This window comes from Poecilia reticulata, chromosome 2 (assembly GCF_904066995.2).
Source record: "Poecilia reticulata chromosome 2, P_reticulata-male-v2, whole genome shotgun sequence".
Taxonomy (NCBI): domain Eukaryota; kingdom Metazoa; phylum Chordata; class Actinopteri; order Cyprinodontiformes; family Poeciliidae; genus Poecilia; species Poecilia reticulata.
Window position 1 is genome coordinate 48,942 of NC_088831.1, and position 16,448 is coordinate 65,389.

At 37.4% G+C, this 16,448-nt stretch overlaps 1 protein-coding gene across 2 annotated transcripts; it reads left to right on the forward strand.

Annotated features, from left to right (window-relative positions):
- The first annotated feature begins 2,151 nt into the window (after positions 1-2,151).
- On the forward strand, positions 2,152-15,626 carry slc19a2 (solute carrier family 19 member 2). Of its 2 annotated transcripts, XM_008429886.3 has the most exons (7): positions 2,166-2,404; positions 7,479-8,015; positions 8,092-8,338; positions 9,380-9,572; positions 9,843-9,984; positions 10,075-10,201; positions 12,855-15,626. In XM_008429886.3, exons 1-7 carry the CDS (start codon positions 2,282-2,284, stop codon positions 12,890-12,892), a joined length of 1,407 nt encoding a protein of 468 aa, XP_008428108.2. In that variant the 5' UTR covers positions 2,166-2,281; the 3' UTR covers positions 12,893-15,626. The 2 variants fall into 2 exon arrangements, with proteins under 2 accessions (XP_017163677.2, XP_008428108.2); XM_017308188.2 differs by lacking the exon at positions 12,855-15,626 and having other exon boundaries at positions 2,152-2,404; positions 9,380-9,510.
- The last annotated feature ends 822 nt before the right edge of the window (positions 15,627-16,448 follow it).

Below are 16,448 nucleotides of genomic sequence, written 5' to 3' on the forward strand. Positions count from 1 at the left end.
CTCTCTGCTTTCAGAGTTTAATAAACAATGATAAATTACAAAATTGTGACATATACAATCAAAGCTAACGAACATCTCCATATAGAGCATAACACTATGCCTATGTAAGATATTTTATTAGTAAGGGAAATAAATGTTTATGTTTGGTAAAAATGAGTTAATTAAAAAAAGCCTTTTAAACAAAACTTTTTTTAAAGGAATCATTACAATTCCACAAGTTTTGATTACAATTTTATTTTACTTAACTGAGTTTAGTTTTTCTTTTCCATTGAATAATTGGGAAACACATTTAACTTCATACTCTGTGAACCAGACCCTAAACTTAAAATCTGGGTTGAGTTTTTTTCCCTTCATTAATGACACTTTTATTACATTCATTATATCTATCATGGTAATTCAGGGTGAGTTATTTTTAATTCTAAATAAATATCCTTGTTGGACTTTTATTTAAGTGTTATTTTACTTCAAGATACATTTACATAACCCTGGAATAAATGAAATGTACATTATGCAGCAAAGGAAATTAGAAGATCGGACATATATCCATTATGGAGATGATCGGTTTTGGACGGGCGATGTTCCCCATTGCATAAGCGATACTGAAGAATGACTGATATCATTAACGGTACAGGGAAGAAGCTGTTAGTTATCTTGCTTTGCTAGCAAAATCGTTAGCTAGCAGCTAGCTAATAGCACAACAACAACAGCCTAATGTCTGTATGATAAAAATAGTGAATCGATAGATAAGAACAGTTTCTCCTCACCTGGTTGTCTCCTCCACTCAGTAGTTCATCAGAGAAAGGCAGACGCAGAGGCCTGTCAGTGTCTGTTGTATTTCATTACCTCTCTGTTTAAACCGTAACTCCGAGCTGAAGCAGAAACATATTTCAACGTTTTCCGTCATCTGACAAGTAGCAAGTCTACTCCACTTTATTCACCAAAAACTTTTTTTTTAATTAATCAAAAACTGTTCTGTAATCTGGAACGTTGAGCTCCGCAGTTAGCCGCTTTATCACACTGCACGAGAGGCAACTCGTCAGGCGTCACAGGCAAAAGGTCAAAGGTAACAAGGTGACCGGCTTATTATGTTGTACAAAAAAGAAACAAAAAAGCAAAGAATTTTAGCACATGTTTTATGTGTCAGAAAAGGGCTTAGGAAATAATACCAAAAAAATAAAAATTAAAATAAAATAAAAAAATAGACCAAAAGGGCACTTTGGGGCAAGGAGCAAAAAGGGCAGGTGCTCAAGCACCCCCACTCCCCCCTCTGTACGTGCCTGGATAAGAGTGTATAGAAAATGGATGGGTGGATGGAATTTTCAAAAGTAAATTATTGAAATCATTTTTGTTTCACTCTACTGAACATGTGTGATTACATAGAATTTTCTGTATTCAACAAGCCATAGCAAAACACATATGACTTAGGAAAGCTAAAATACATTTACTGTACATTTAAAATAATTTGTTTTCTTGTAGTTGTACTTTATAGTAGCACAAATGCCTAAACACTGACCAGTCCCTCCATTTTGGATGTGAAGTTATGACACAGAGGCGTACTGTCCCATTTCTCACATTTTTGCTGCTTGTAAACCTGCGCACTCGAACCCTTATGTGCACTTCAATTGAATGCACACTTCACAGAGGGGCGTAGGCTGCGCACTGAGCCTTGGGACCGGGCTAAAGATGACGGACAATGAAGCCTCCTCTCTTGGCCCACTGGAGGGATAGTCTTTGCTTCAAACAATGACCTGATTGGACGATGGAAAATACTACCGTTGTGTTCAAGTTGTGCTAAAAGGAGTTAGCCTATCAGCTAAGCTGTTCAAGACTAAAATAGCATCTCAACGCTAAACAATGCTAATGTCAACTAATGAGGAAGTCAACATTTCTAAAGTAGGATTTTTTTCCCCCCAAAGAAGTTTCATGAATATCCCACCACTAATCATAAAAAGGATTGAGTTGATTTGAGGTGTGGCGCTCATATTTGAAGATTTTGCTGTGAAAAGACAACATTATATAAAATCATAATAAAATATGTGGAAGTTTGTGATTTGTGACAAAATAAAAGATTATATAAATTTTTCTAAAACGAACCCCGTACTTTAAAACTGATCCGTTCATTTTTATTCTAGCTCAGGAAGATCAACTCCTTTAGCTGCAGTTCATCTTCAGAACAGCTGGGGCGGTAATTTACTCAAACCAGATTATTGCAGAGTCCAGTCAAAAATGAGAGAAACCATAGAAGCAGAAGCGCTTGGAGGTCGAAACGAACTGGTCCACGATGTCTGCGGTGTATCCCACTGTCCTGCTGTGTGTGTACGGCTTCTTCTCCAGCCTGCGGCCGTCGGAACCTTTCCTCACTGCTTACCTGATGGGGCCGGACAAGAACCTGACGGAGACCCAGGTGAGGTTCCCTGCTGGGGGTCACAGCTGCTCTTGCATCACTTTCCAGCTTGTTTCCTCACACATGTTTGGATCTGACTGGTTCTGGACCTTCGAAGTAAAGGAGAATTGGTCCCGCTTGTTCGTGGCTTCTTGTAGCTTCTCTAGGTATGAAGTTATAGTTGTAAAGAACTTCCTGTTGTTTTTAAAGAACCCACGTGCTACGCTGCACCGAATTGACGTTTTCCAGACGAACCTGACCTGCTGTGTTAACGCAGAGCTTCTGACCCAGTTCTTAACTTTTTATATTCTGGTTCCAGAGACGCACAAGTTTCTGTAATCCGGAGAACAGACTGGTCAAACCTGAACTGAATTATTCTCCACTATATATAATTTAAAAAAATAACCAAACTGAATATTTGGTTCTTTTTTTAAGCCCCTCTGTCATTTGACAGTTTATAATTAACACCTTTGACTGGCGCACATGGAGACATGACAGACTTTACGCAAAGAGGTTCATCGCAGAGGCAACTAAAATCAATCAATAAAAAAATCCTTTCTGAATATCATCTCATGGACACTGAACTAAAAGCGTCTTTCTCACCGGGAGCTGGCAGCGTGTTGAAGAGTTATGGACACCTTGATAAGGAAGCTCATTGCAAACCTTTAGTTGAAATGGCGCCTTTAACTCCAGTCTCCAGTACAGAACAGAGAAAACTAAAGAAATGCAACGTAGAGCTATCCATTTACAGTCTAAACAGAGGAGCCAGCAGTTAATTTTGAGGAAATAAATAAAGGTGCAGAAGTTAATTAGATCCAAGCGCAGTGTGTTCACAGCAAATCCAGGAGGCCCAAATTAACTTTGTCAGATTTGATTTCAACACTTTTAAAGTGTCTATATGGGTCCACACCAGAAAGTGTTAATTTAACTCTTTTTGGAGAGTTAGTACCTTAACTCTTATAAAGTGTCAAATATCAAATCTGCTGGAGTTAATAATTTAACATTTACTAACACTAATTCAGTGTTAGATCTTAATATTGACTCTCACAGAGTATTTTTTTAACTTCATAAGAGTTATTTGTAATTAATATTAAATAGGTATTTTATTGTTTTTAACTTTTAAAAATTCTTTTTAAAATAAACATTTATTAAATAGGCAATGATTTTCTCAAAATGCATTTATTTTAAAACGTGCACCATGATTACAAAACATATTACAACGTGGAATAATGTGCATGTTTCACATGTCACTTTCATTCACATATTGCTTATCAAATGAACTGACATATCAGCTGTGCTTAATACATTTTTCTTCCATACAATAAGCATGAAATTGTTCAAAGTACAAGGTGGAGAAAGTAAAGCAAGCAGTTAATGTAATATGATGGAGCACATTTTCTTTTAACAGGTAGATTACTGGATATTACATTACATAACAGACCAACCTGATACTCAGATCCATCATTTCTTATCCAGTTTCTGTTTCTGTTGATAAGAGTCAGTTCCTCTCTGACTCCACCAGAGAGATGTCCACTCTCTAACAGATTGTCTTCAGGTTGTTGGGCTGTTAGTGACGTTTGGCCGGAGACACCAACATGCTCCTCTACTGCATCAGACAGACTTCTGTCTCTGAGTAGGACAGTCAGTGTCGGTCTCTGGATCATAACAAACAAAAATCATAACAATGAGGAATGGAGCGAAGGAATACATTTTTACTACAACAAGTCTCAATTACAGAAATGTAGAGTTTCAGAGATATTAATACTTACATAATCATTTTCTGAGCTTGAATCCATGAAGGGATCGGGAGGGAGAGGTTAGGCTGACGACTGGAGATTCATCCTCAACCAGACTGGATCTAATATATACACAAAGGCAATAAAAGGATTAAAACATGCTGCAAAACGTATATAAGAAGACAGAACAGCGGGAATAATGCTCTCAACGTGAAAAAGCCTTTTACATTTTTTTCAAAGGAAAATAATTGATCAGAAAGGTTGATAAATCTGACCAATATGCATGTAAATGTTCAACATCATGAAAAAACATACTGCAGATTATTACGGATCTGTTCAAGTTAGCCAAGAATTTGATTGAATGTTCACCGGCTTGATTTTTTCCAACACTTATACTCCGCTGACATTCGGCATGCTAAGGTAAATATGCTAACTAACACCGAGCCGTGTGGCAAACGTGACGTCTATCATACAGGTTGAGCTCAACTCAAAATTATAGTTATAAACCATCTCAGAAACCCCCCCCAAAAGAAATAACTTACCAAGCGTGATAAACACCTCAGACATGTGGAAAGCAAATAGTCCTGAAATAACTTGGCTTCTGTCGCTTCGCTTTGGTGGGAATCTGTGATTCTGGGAGCGGAGTCAGTGAATTAACTCCTTCAGTGTTAGAGCCGCTGGTGGAGTTCAGAGTTAAGAAGTAAAGAGTCATTGATTCCATTTTAACAGCTCTAGATTTCATACGGAAACACTTTGTTTTAACACTGGATTTTAACTACTAATAATATACACCCCAGAGATACATAAACAGAAAGTGACTCTATAAGAGTAAAATTAACTCTGCTTTTGCACAAAGTCTACTAACACCAAAACATTTAACACTTTTGAATTTGCTTTGTACGAGTACAAGTATAAAGGAGGCTGGTATCACGCCTGATATAAATCTATATATTTATGTCATCACATGGATTTATGTAAAGTTTTATACATTTTCTTTTCATATATCAATATCATATATTTATTATTGTTTTTCTTCTTTAGATATTAAGTTGGCTTAAAATGATTCCAAATAATGTACAGGAATGACCTGGTGCTGTTACATGTCAATCATTTCGGGGGGGGCCTTGGGGGGGGCAATCAGATGACAGCCACCCCCACCCCCCTTCTGGCTCCGCCACTGTCCCTGATAGATGATTAATACGCTCTGTTGCTGTTCTAGATCTGTCATAATTTTGGATTTAATTGATTTTTTTGGTTTTGGGTGTGCCCTTTCATGATGAAAGGGAACCAAGAATTTTGTTTATCACAGTTTACTCATGAGTTACAATTTCTAATTACATTTTAATAAATGAAAATATAATGTACAAATATCTGCATGTTGATTTATGTGATATTTAGCATCAAGGTTAGTGACCAGTAAATCCAGCTGACCAGATATGTTGCTGGCTTGCAGAGCAGGAATGTATGGCTCTTGGGAAATTACTTCTTCTACATCCACATGTTCCTTCAGTTGTTGAGTTTCATTATGTTGTTACTCTGTTCATTGCAAGAGATTTAAACATAGCAAAGCAAAAAAATCTACTGTTTTTCTATTCTGAAATACACCAGTAACTGAAAAAAAGATGAAGCATGTGTTTTGATGTTAAAGATTTCCCCCAGAAAACTCGCTAAGGCCGGTGGTTGGGTGCTAGGGCAGTCATTCAGCCCATCACGTTTTTGAGTTAAAAATGTTTTAAGTTTACATGAAATTTGAAAATATCACTTGATAATTATGTGTTATTAAAAGATTGGAAAATTAATACCTGAACACAAACTATGAAGTATTCAAATTGCAAACATTTTAAAAAGACTTTAAACAAATAAGCAATGCTTAACCTTGTGGGGCCACAAGGAAAGCCTGTTAGCCCACCAGGCTTATAATACAGAGCGGGAAACCCTGATGTTTAAATATATCAAATTTAATTGGTAAAATCTTGTAATTCATTCACTTTTCTTTGTCTTCAGAAACACTTGGAATAAAGTAGATTTTTTTGGCATCAATTTTAATTTTACATTCACTGCATTTACACAATAAAACATACGTCCATAAACTTTTTTGATTCTTCTAAACCACAGATAGAACAGGTTGTTGGCTGATCCATTAACACACTAAAAGTGTCAGGTTTTAGTTTTGCTTCTTTGCTAAAAAAATTTATTTTGGTGCATCCTAAACGAAAACAGTTTTAGTTGCTGTTATGGCTAATGAGCCATACTTTGGAAGGTGATTGTGTAAAACCAGCACGTCCGGTGTGAGTGTGTGAGCAGCACTTCTCCATTATAGTCGTACTGTTTGCAGAAGGAGGCTCACACACACTTCATTCAGATTTTGATAATCTCTCAAAAAATGTCAGCTTTCTTGCTAATCCTTTAAATAATGACCTTCATCAGGTTGTAATGTGGACCAGCAACAAATCTGTCAACATGAAACGGTTCTACATTTGATCATGTAGCCACATCATGTTATGTTTGCATCGGGAAAGGAAGAGAATTAGTAGCTAATAGAAAACAAGGCAGAAGCATATGACTGTTCTAAATCTAATGTTACTATAAAACTGTTACTATTTCTTGTGCTGTGGTGAAACATGTAACAGTTTTTCAGTGCTGTTCTACTAACACAGATGTTGATTGTTCAGAGCTCAACTTCACATCTTGCTGCTAATTTTTGATTCATAAGGTTTGACTTGAACTAAAACCAAATAAAACTGATATAGATGCTTTAAAACTTTAGACTAAGAATACATTCAGAGGAGGTTTCAGTATTGAACAATAATACCAAACCATAGTTTAAGAAAATCTTTTGGTTTTCCACAAAGTCCAGTATTAGAAACCAAGTTTTTATTTTGCATTTAACTGAAGTTTGGAGTCTAAACGAAAGGTATAATTGTTGCTGATTGCAATTTAAAATTGTAATCAGTTGTAATAAATTTTTGATTGATTTTTCAGTTTTGACAAATTAGCACATCAGTAAAACATACAGATCAATCTTTGGAGATTTTGTCTTTGGTCTTTTGGAAGCAATAAAATGTGAACAGTTTTATTATAGTCACTTCTTTGTAAATATTACAAGTTTTGTGTGATTTTCTTCAGGAGTCTAATAATTTGACCTCACTATACTGATTAAACTTGTATAAAAATACATTTTCGTGAAATAAATTAACAGGTTTTTTTTTTAGTTTTGTAGGAATTAATTATATCAAAAGCAGAAGCAAAGCCACTCTGAAAAACAAATTCTAAAATATAAATATGGAGTTTTCTGGGGGAAATCTTTTTTTTTCTTTTATAATTCTAAGTTAAAAATCTGTTTCTTGTGTTCTCTGCAGGTTGTCAATGGAATCTATCCCATATGGACATATTCCTACCTTGCCCTGTTGCTCCCAGTCTTCCTGGCTACAGACTACCTCTGCTACAAGCCGGTGTTGGTACTGCAGGCCTGCAGCCTGGTACTGACCTACGCCATGCTCTGGAAGGCCCATGGCATGCTGGCCATGCAGCTGCTGGAGTTTTTCTTTGGGTTGGCCACAGCGTCGGAGGTGGCCTACTACTCCTACATCTACAGTGTGGTGGAGCCAGAGCTCTACCAGAGAGTGACCGGTTACTGCCGCAGTGTCACTTTGTTCGGCTCGGCCACTGGGTCACTCCTCGGTCAGCTCCTGCTGTCGTTGGCCAAAGTGGAGCTAGTGCACCTCGTTAAGATTACGCTGGCGTCAGCCACCGTGGCCTTCGTTGCCCCCTGGTTCCTCCCCATGCCCAAGAGGAGTTTGTTTTTCCACATGAGTCCAGGAGTAGTTGAGGAACCTGCAGCTGGCTCCAGTCCCAGCCCTGATAAGGTGGAGGATTCAGAAAGCAGAGCGCCCATGGTAAGAAATCTACATGTCTTGACAATTTATTGGAAGATTGTGTGTTGTGTGAAGAAGGGAACTCTTTCTCTTTCAGATATCCAGGTCATCCGAAGCAGCAGGTGGCAGCAGTGGGCTTGTGCAGGTGTTATGGATGCTTTTCCATGACTTCGTGGAGTGCTACAGGTGTCGCCCCCTGCTGGCATGGTCGGTGTGGTGGGCCCTGGCCACATGTGGCTACTTCCAGATTATCAACTACGCTCAGGCACTGTGGGAGAAGTTCTATTCATCCCAACACCATGAAATCTACAACGGCTATGTAGAGACGTTGTCCACGCTGCTTGGTACGGCATCTGCTTTCATTTATGAATTTCTAGACTGGTGTTTTGCAAATTTCAGACATGACAAGTCAATTCAATCTAAGTCACACTTAGGAGGTAAATCAAATAAAAACAGAATATTCCTTCTTGGTAACCATTGTTAAATGTGGAATAGTATGGCGTTTATTAAACTGTTTAACTAAATATACTGATATACTGAATATCAATACTACCAAGAGAAACTGCTTATGAAGCACTCTTCCTGTAAGATTCTGGAAGTAGACTTTAGTTTTGACGTAAGACAGAAAGTATTATTATATTTTTTTAATATGCTGGTTATTGAAAGCTGTTTAAAGGACCCCATAACAACACTTTAATGTTCCCATTTTGGCTTGACAATGGGAGAAACAGACAAGATGTGATTACTAAACAATCCCTCAACAAATTGCTAGCAGCTAACCACTACAACTCCGTGTTCAACATAGAAAGATTTTGACCAGTCAAGCCACATTTTGATGAATCTTCACTGGACAGACACTCTTTCACAGTTAAGGTTTAACAGTTTAAGATTCTCAAAACTTCCTCAACTTGTAAAAGTACAAAATGGCAACAAGCTTAGCACCTTAGCAAGGCTAACGTTAGCTAGATTGCTGTCAATTCTCAAAATGAATGAGCTACAGAAATGTGAGATGTTATTAATATCCCAGCTGTGAGCACACTTCCGCTAATCTGCTGATGCGCTAATAGAAGAGCTAGTGTCATTTAGCGTTTTTGCTAACTTTGAAAATGCTTTATGTAATTAGTTTCCCTAAAATAATTTTTCTGAATAAATTCTAAAGCACTCATTTACTTCTAATGAAAACTACCAAAAGTAACCTGGGCTGTTTTAATCAAACAGGGTTATCCCCTTGATGTGACAACCACTTTCTTTCCTTAATCACAGCCATCTACAGGGGAGTAAATACTTTTCTACAGCACTACAACAAAGTCATATTCAGAAAAAAGTGATTTCTTCATCCCTGGTTGTTCTGAGTCCAGATGTCTGAGTTGTGTTGTGTCCTGCAGGCGCTCTGGCTGCTCTGCTGGTGGGCTGCCTCCCAGTGGACTGGACCCACTGGGGAGAACTGCTCCTGTGGGTCCTCTCCCTCCTCATGGCCGCCTGCGTTTTCTTCATGGCCATACTGAAGAACATCTGGGTGAGCTACAGTTCCTACATCATCTTCAGGACCATCTACATGCTTCTCATCACCGTGGCAACGTGAGTCTAACTTTGCTTAGAAAACCACAGTGTGAGGAGGAAGCATCAGAATCTGATTTTGAGCAATTCTTTGAGACCTTAAGAAAGAAAAGAGGGAAGGCAGAAAGGAGAAGTGTGCCTCAGTGAATCCAGATTGCAGCAAGCAGCTTTTACTCCATCTGAAGCTTCCTGCTGTTTCAGCATGAAGCACCTGCAGCTTTTTTTGCAGCATGTCAACATAGATGAGGTGGAGTACTGCGCTTGGTTTCAGTGTTGCTCCCTGACCTCCAGGTACCAGATAGCGGCCAGCCTCAGCATGCAGAGATACGCTCTGGTGTTTGGAGTCAACACGTTCGGTGCCCTGCTGCTCTGGACTCTGATCACCGTGGTCGTGGTGGACTCAGCCGGACTCGGCCTTGACGTTGTCACTCAGGTAACATGTCGGCTGTTTAGTGATGTGAAGAAAGCTTTGCTGATGCCAGAGTTGTGTTTAATGGCTGGCTGTTTGGTCACGCTCCCTCAGTTTTTCATCTACGGAGGCTACTTCGCAGTCATCTCGGTGGTCTTCCTCCTGGCCGGCCTCTACAGAGTCTTCTCCTCCAGGCGGACCATGCAGGAAGTCAATGGAGACTCCAGCCCTCCTCCAAACGGTGCCGTGACACAGTGAATAATTCACCTTAAAGCATTGAGTGGACATTGAATCACTTTTTCGGAACAAACTGAATGGGGGCTTTTCATAATGTCATCATATTCTGAAGCGGACTGGACCTGAACTTCTTGATCCACCAAAGTATTAATGGTCCAAGTTTTCCTCTGAGCCGAGTAATTTCAGGTCTGAGTGATACAGACCTGAAACTTAACCACAGAAGTCAGTGGGTTTGTTTTCAATAGAAATAAAAGCAACTATATTAAGTTTTTATATATAATCCTCAGGTTTTTTGCCCTTAACAAGATGCCATACAGTGGACTCCCACTTATTACTGATTCAGTATTTGCAGATTTTCAGTGAAATTTAACACCAACATTTGGTGTTTAAACTGTTAAAATACAGTTAGAAGTGTTTTTAGAGGAGGTTTGACACTCTGATTTTGCACTCTATCTTAATTTCTAAATGTGAGATATTCTTTGATGCATTTATGGAAACGAGGATGGAAAGTCAAACCTCTAACCAAACCATTTTTTAACCTTAGTTATTAGAAAGATTTGGAAAAGCTTCGTTTTCCAAATCTTTCTGCCTCCTGGGGGTGTCGATGCCTGGAACTATTTAAAGTCGGTTAATTTCCTGATCACTTTGGGAGTTTATAAAACTGCTTAACTCAGCTGGATGACGCATATGATGACATAATGAACAGCAACCAATAGTTATTTAGCTTCTGCAGCTCTGTGCAGTGTTTATAACAATTTTGTGACCTCTACTGTTGCAGATGGGAGAATGAATGGGATGGCTAAAACAAGATTCAGATGATGTCTCTAAAACATGCTGTATTAGGAGCTGCTATCACGTGACAAACTCAAATCTGAACAGCTTTAATTAATTTTCTTGGTAATACTTTATTTGAAGGGGGCTGAATAAGACTGTCATGATACTGTCATAAACATGACATAACGCATGTCGTGAACATACATAAGCCTTCGTGAATATTTGACTGTTGTCATAAAGCATCATTTGGTAAATTATGACACTTTTAATACAAAGTTGACAATATTCAAAATGTCTTTGTTATGACAACTTGACATTAACCAAGAAATCATTACTGATATAAATTTGTTATAAAAGTATTACTGATTGCACTTTAAAAATTAGGTAACTTTATGTTATTAAAGGTAAAATTTCAACAGTAATGATTTCTTGGTTAATGTCAAGTTGTCATAACAAAGACATTTTGAATAATGACAACTTTGTATTAAAAGTGTCATAATTTACTGAATGACGCTTTATGACAAGTCATAAATATTCATGAAGGATTATTCATGTTCATGACATGTGTTATGTCATGTTTATGACAGTCTTATTCACCCCCCTTCAAATAAAGTGTTACCATTTTCTTCATGTCTATCAACTGAAATGGTTAAAAACTAAATATTCAATGTTTTTATGTCCTTGTCAAATTATTGTATTTATCATATTTATAAATAACTAGTATGTTTGCATATTTTTATTTTTTAACTTTGACCCTGTTGATGATGCACAGGTTTGTCATAAACATGGTTAAAGAAGAGAAACATAAAATTTTTAAGATGTTACTTGGGAGCAGTTCACTATTTGGAAAACATTTTTATATAACTATGTTTACATTTTGTCTTGGAAGGTACAATTTAACAAGGTGCACATTTTGGTTATTATGTGGAATATATAACATGAAATATTTCACATGTCTTTGGGAGTTTAGAAAATATCCTTAAGTTATAGAACTTAAGGATAGACGAGCCCCCAAAGAATGACCAGCCAAAAAAAAACAAATGTGTGTTGCACTGGCATATGGGATAAGTTAATTCAGTCAAAGCAGTCAGTGTGACTGTAGTCTGTTACTCAGATTATGAGATTATAAAAATTGTCACCGTTGCTTATCAAACAGGAGCATCTCAGGAGTCTCAGTTCTAAATGTTAAAATTACTTGAATTACAGCATGTTGTAGAAACGCATCATCAAACCCTTATTTTATCCTATTCATACATAATGTAGTCATTGGGAGTAAAGTGTGCATAAAATGCACTGAGTATATTATAGCAATGGTTAGATTACCATAGACGGTAGATATTAACTGTCCTAGATTACATTTCATACATAAAAAATACTGTCTGATCTAATGCTTCCTACTGTTAAAAACTTGTGTTTTAGATAAATTAAGGTTGGCAATTGACAGAAAAACATTATCTTGTGTTTTTGGGCTGTAATAGAAACCAAATTCACTACAGTACCATATTAAGTGTTCTACCGTTTGTTACCAGCCAAAATGACTTCATATTACTGTAAATGTGTTTTTTCTCTTTCTGCGAGTCTGTAGACTGTAATGCACTAATTAACAAAGATGTATACTTCCATGTTGGAAGTAGTGGTACTGAGACGCACAATTACTGTTGGCAGGTTTTCACTGAACACTACATTGTGAAACTTGAAATGATCCCCTGCTCCTTTGTCATTTGTTGTTGCTGCTTTTAGTTTTTGTTTAGTTGATGACAAATTGCACTGAAAAGCTGCTTTAAAATACATCAATGAAGATAAATGTTCAGTAAGGAGAAGTAATTGTGTTTCTACTTTGCTTCTTTTTATCCATCCATTTTCTTTACACCCTTGTCCCTTAGTGGGGTCAGGAGGGTTGCTGGTGCCTATCTCCAGCTAACGTTCCGGGCGAAAGGCGGGGTCACCATGGACAGGTCGCCAGTCTCTTTGCTTCTTTTGTCAGAGGTAAATATTTCATATAATTAGACAAACTTAATCTGAAGAAAAATATCAGCTTTCAAATGATTCCATTTCAGGGGAAAATTATCCAACCCAATATGTGAAAAGTATTCACCCTCTCACCTTATGTCATGAATTCTTTATGAAAACAAAAACACATTTTTTGGAAAGTTTTCAAAGCCACGTCTTAACTCCATAAACAATTCATGTGTGAAGACCATTAATGCAGCTAAATTCAGATTGACCCCAAATTCCAGCAGTTAAGAGTTGAACAACCATTCCTCACGATTAGAGGTGATTATTTATTCTACACCCTCAGGTTAGTTCATACCATTCTTCTTTTTAATAAATAAAATCCTCGTTTAAATTCTGCTTTATCTTTTTATTCAGATTATCTGTGAAGATAGTTTGATCTGAAATAGGTGTGTACCGATTGCCGATCACTGATCTTTAAAAAGCCTGACCTGCCTATAACGAAGTGTAGGGTCAAAGCTGTTAAATTGCCAACAGTGGAGCAATTATTGTTAACAAAGCATGTGTAGACGTGACCTGGTGGGTGTGTCTGTCAGTCCCTTCCGCCATGAGACAGCTGAATTGGACAGTAGCTGATTTTCAAACCTTTACTTCCTTTGTCACCCAAGTATTGGCCCAACACAAACTTAAAATTAAGGAAATCGAGGCCAATTTTATGGCCAGGCGAATTATCAGTGCACCCCTGATCTGAAACATTCATCTCTGTCAAGCAAAAATGGATCCAATTTATGAAGAGGCAGAAAGAAAAGTTCTTAAAGAGAAAAACAAAACATTTTGAACTTTTTGTTTCACTGTTGCCAGGTGTTCATATGTGATGAAGCAAAATGACCAAATGAATTTTGATATAATCAGAGAATATAATCCCAGAATTCCTTGCTGTGGCAGCTTAATGCCAAAGACTGTCGTTTCCATTGGCTCGTCTGACATATGCAGTGGAGGGAAGTAACGAAGTACAAGTACTTCGTTACTGTACTTAAGTACAATTTTCGTGTATCTGTACTTTACTTAAGTAGATTTAATAATGGATACTTTCTACTTTTACTCCACTACATTTTACAGTACAGATACTGTAAAATGTAGTAACGCGACACATTTCTACAAACTGTCGCGTTACTCGTTACATCCAAGTCGCGTTGCGCTTTTTGTCCGTTAAAATGTGAAGTTCAGGGATTTAAGGTGGTGCCGTAAAATCCAAACAATAACGTGACTTGCGTGTCTGTTGTCACCCATCGCCTCCCCGTTTACTGGCACGCGGAGCTCCAGACATGCGCAGTGGTTTCCTCTGAGGGGAAGAAGATGTCTGTCTAATCGTCAGTAATATAATAGCGCTGCATAAATCATAGATATGGCGACATGTAAACTCAGCAGCGCTTCGCTTTCACAGACGGTGGGGACTTTGTCCAACTTTTAGCGTCACTTCGAAGGAAAGCTTAAAGAAACGTAAGCTCCGTGGACGTGATGCTAGCAAAGCTAGCTGTACAGAGACACATGTTGCATCTGCGATGGAAAAAAAAAGTTGTCACTCATGCGCTAATTATTGTGTGGAGGTGTTGACTGAGGTGTCGCAAATATGGGACAACGCTGTGATCAAAGTCTGCATTGATATGACATTCAGGAACGATCCGATTCTTCTGGACGGATCTTTACTGATTAAATTTATTTCAGCTCTAAGTATTTAATATCTAGGTGTTTTATGGGAATGTGGATCTTTCAGATCAATTTGAGAAGCAATTTTGATAGGTAAAACTTAATTTTTTTGTGTCACGTAGCGCAGGGTGCTGGTCTTGACTTGGTCTTGGGTAGGTGGTCTTGACTACAACTCTGCTACGTGGCTCCTCGGTTGCATGTCCTCCCCCACCCACCTTCTTTCCATCCCCTTTCTGTTGGATTTCTTTAAAAATAAATGCCACTAGTGGCAAAAAAAAGTGAAGTTCATGCTGTTAGGACAGGAGACAAGATGTTTCCATCCCTGAAATTATGATGCATAGAATCACATATCTAAGTCTAAACTATGTTACAGAGAGTAAACATAATAAAAACATGCTTTATCTGTGGCATTGTTCATTATTAAAATGGCACATTTCTGATGTATTAAAATTAAATACGATTGGTTCACTTTGATATTGTATTAGTGATTAGGTAATGCATTCAGCAAGTACTTTTACTTTTAATACTTAAGTATTTTTAAAAGCCAGTACTTTTTTACTTTTACTTAAGTACAAATGTTAATGTGGTAGTTTTACTTTTACTTGAGTACATTTTTGTCTGTGTATTTGTACTTTTACTTAAGTAAATTCTTTGAGTACTTTCTCCACCACTGGACATATGAATGTACAACTAGACACTACTCCTTCATCACTCGTCTCTAGATTTAGAGATGTCTAATTGAGTTGCAGTGTTTGCCTTATAATCTGTTTCTATGCCTATTGATTTCACATCTGTCATCTTTTGATGCTTTGAAGTAAATGTTTCAGGCTCTTGTAAACTTATCGAACAATCTTCACAGTTAACATGAAATTTACTCTATTTGCTGAAGGGCAATTATTTTAATATATGCAAAAGACAACCAAATACTTTTTATACAATGTAAAAATGTCATTTTGTAATATATATATGTTGAATAAATTCTTTTTATACATGTGGTCATTGTGTTTCATTTGTTATCTGAACAGGTGTGTGTGTGCCATCAGACTTTTTCCTGTCTTTGGTCTGTTAGGGTTAGCAAAAATATTTAACATTTTTGTTTTAAATTGTATTATTTTCTTAACATTTTACACACTGTTTATGACTTTTTATACAATTTGCAAAAATGAGATGATGTCAAAGTTAAAACTCATGTGAATATGCTGCAGAAGCTGGTAGGAGAGTCTGTGAAACACGTCCTGCAACAGGAACTGAAAGGCCACTCTGAGAGGAAGAATCAATTAATCCGAAATCAACATGAAAATCCAGATTATCTCTTAAAATTGCTCTCTGGTATGAAAACCCTAATATTTGGAGACGTCCCTTGGTAGAGATTGTTACATTTGGATAATAAAGGGGGAAGATTTCATGCCTTAAAGAAACCATCCAGTGTAACAGTGGTGGCAGCATCATGTTGTGGGGCTATTTGCTGCAGGAGAGATTGGTGTACGAAACAAAGATGAGAAAATAAATATGGAAATATTGAAGGTAATGAAGGATGTTTTAAAAGTTGTTTGACACATATGTCTATCAAAAACCTGAAGGGTAGCTAGCTCTAGGAGTCTCTAGCCCCATTACGATAAGCTTAACAATAAACACAAAAATGTTTTTCAGGCTCTTGCATTGGTTCTCCATCTTTGTTTTCAAGAGAAAATTTGATGCACTCCAGGAAGCTTCAACCACAGAACAAGATAGAACTCTGCTGCTGAATCTTTCTAGCAATTTAATAATTGAGATCTTTGGCATCAGATAAGGGTCTTAGAGAGAATTTGGCATTATTG

Excerpts from the sequence above, each read along its gene's own strand:
- slc19a2 (XM_008429886.3), top strand. The coding sequence starts at position 2,282 with ATGTCTGCGGTGTATCCCACTGTCCTGCTGTGTGTGTACGGCTTCTTC. Across the intron at positions 9,573-9,842 it reads CTTCTCATCACCGTGGCAAC|GTACCAGATAGCGGCCAGCC; the intron begins GTGAGTCTAACT and ends CCTGACCTCCAG. Across the intron at positions 9,985-10,074 it reads GCCTTGACGTTGTCACTCAG|TTTTTCATCTACGGAGGCTA; the intron begins GTAACATGTCGG and ends ACGCTCCCTCAG.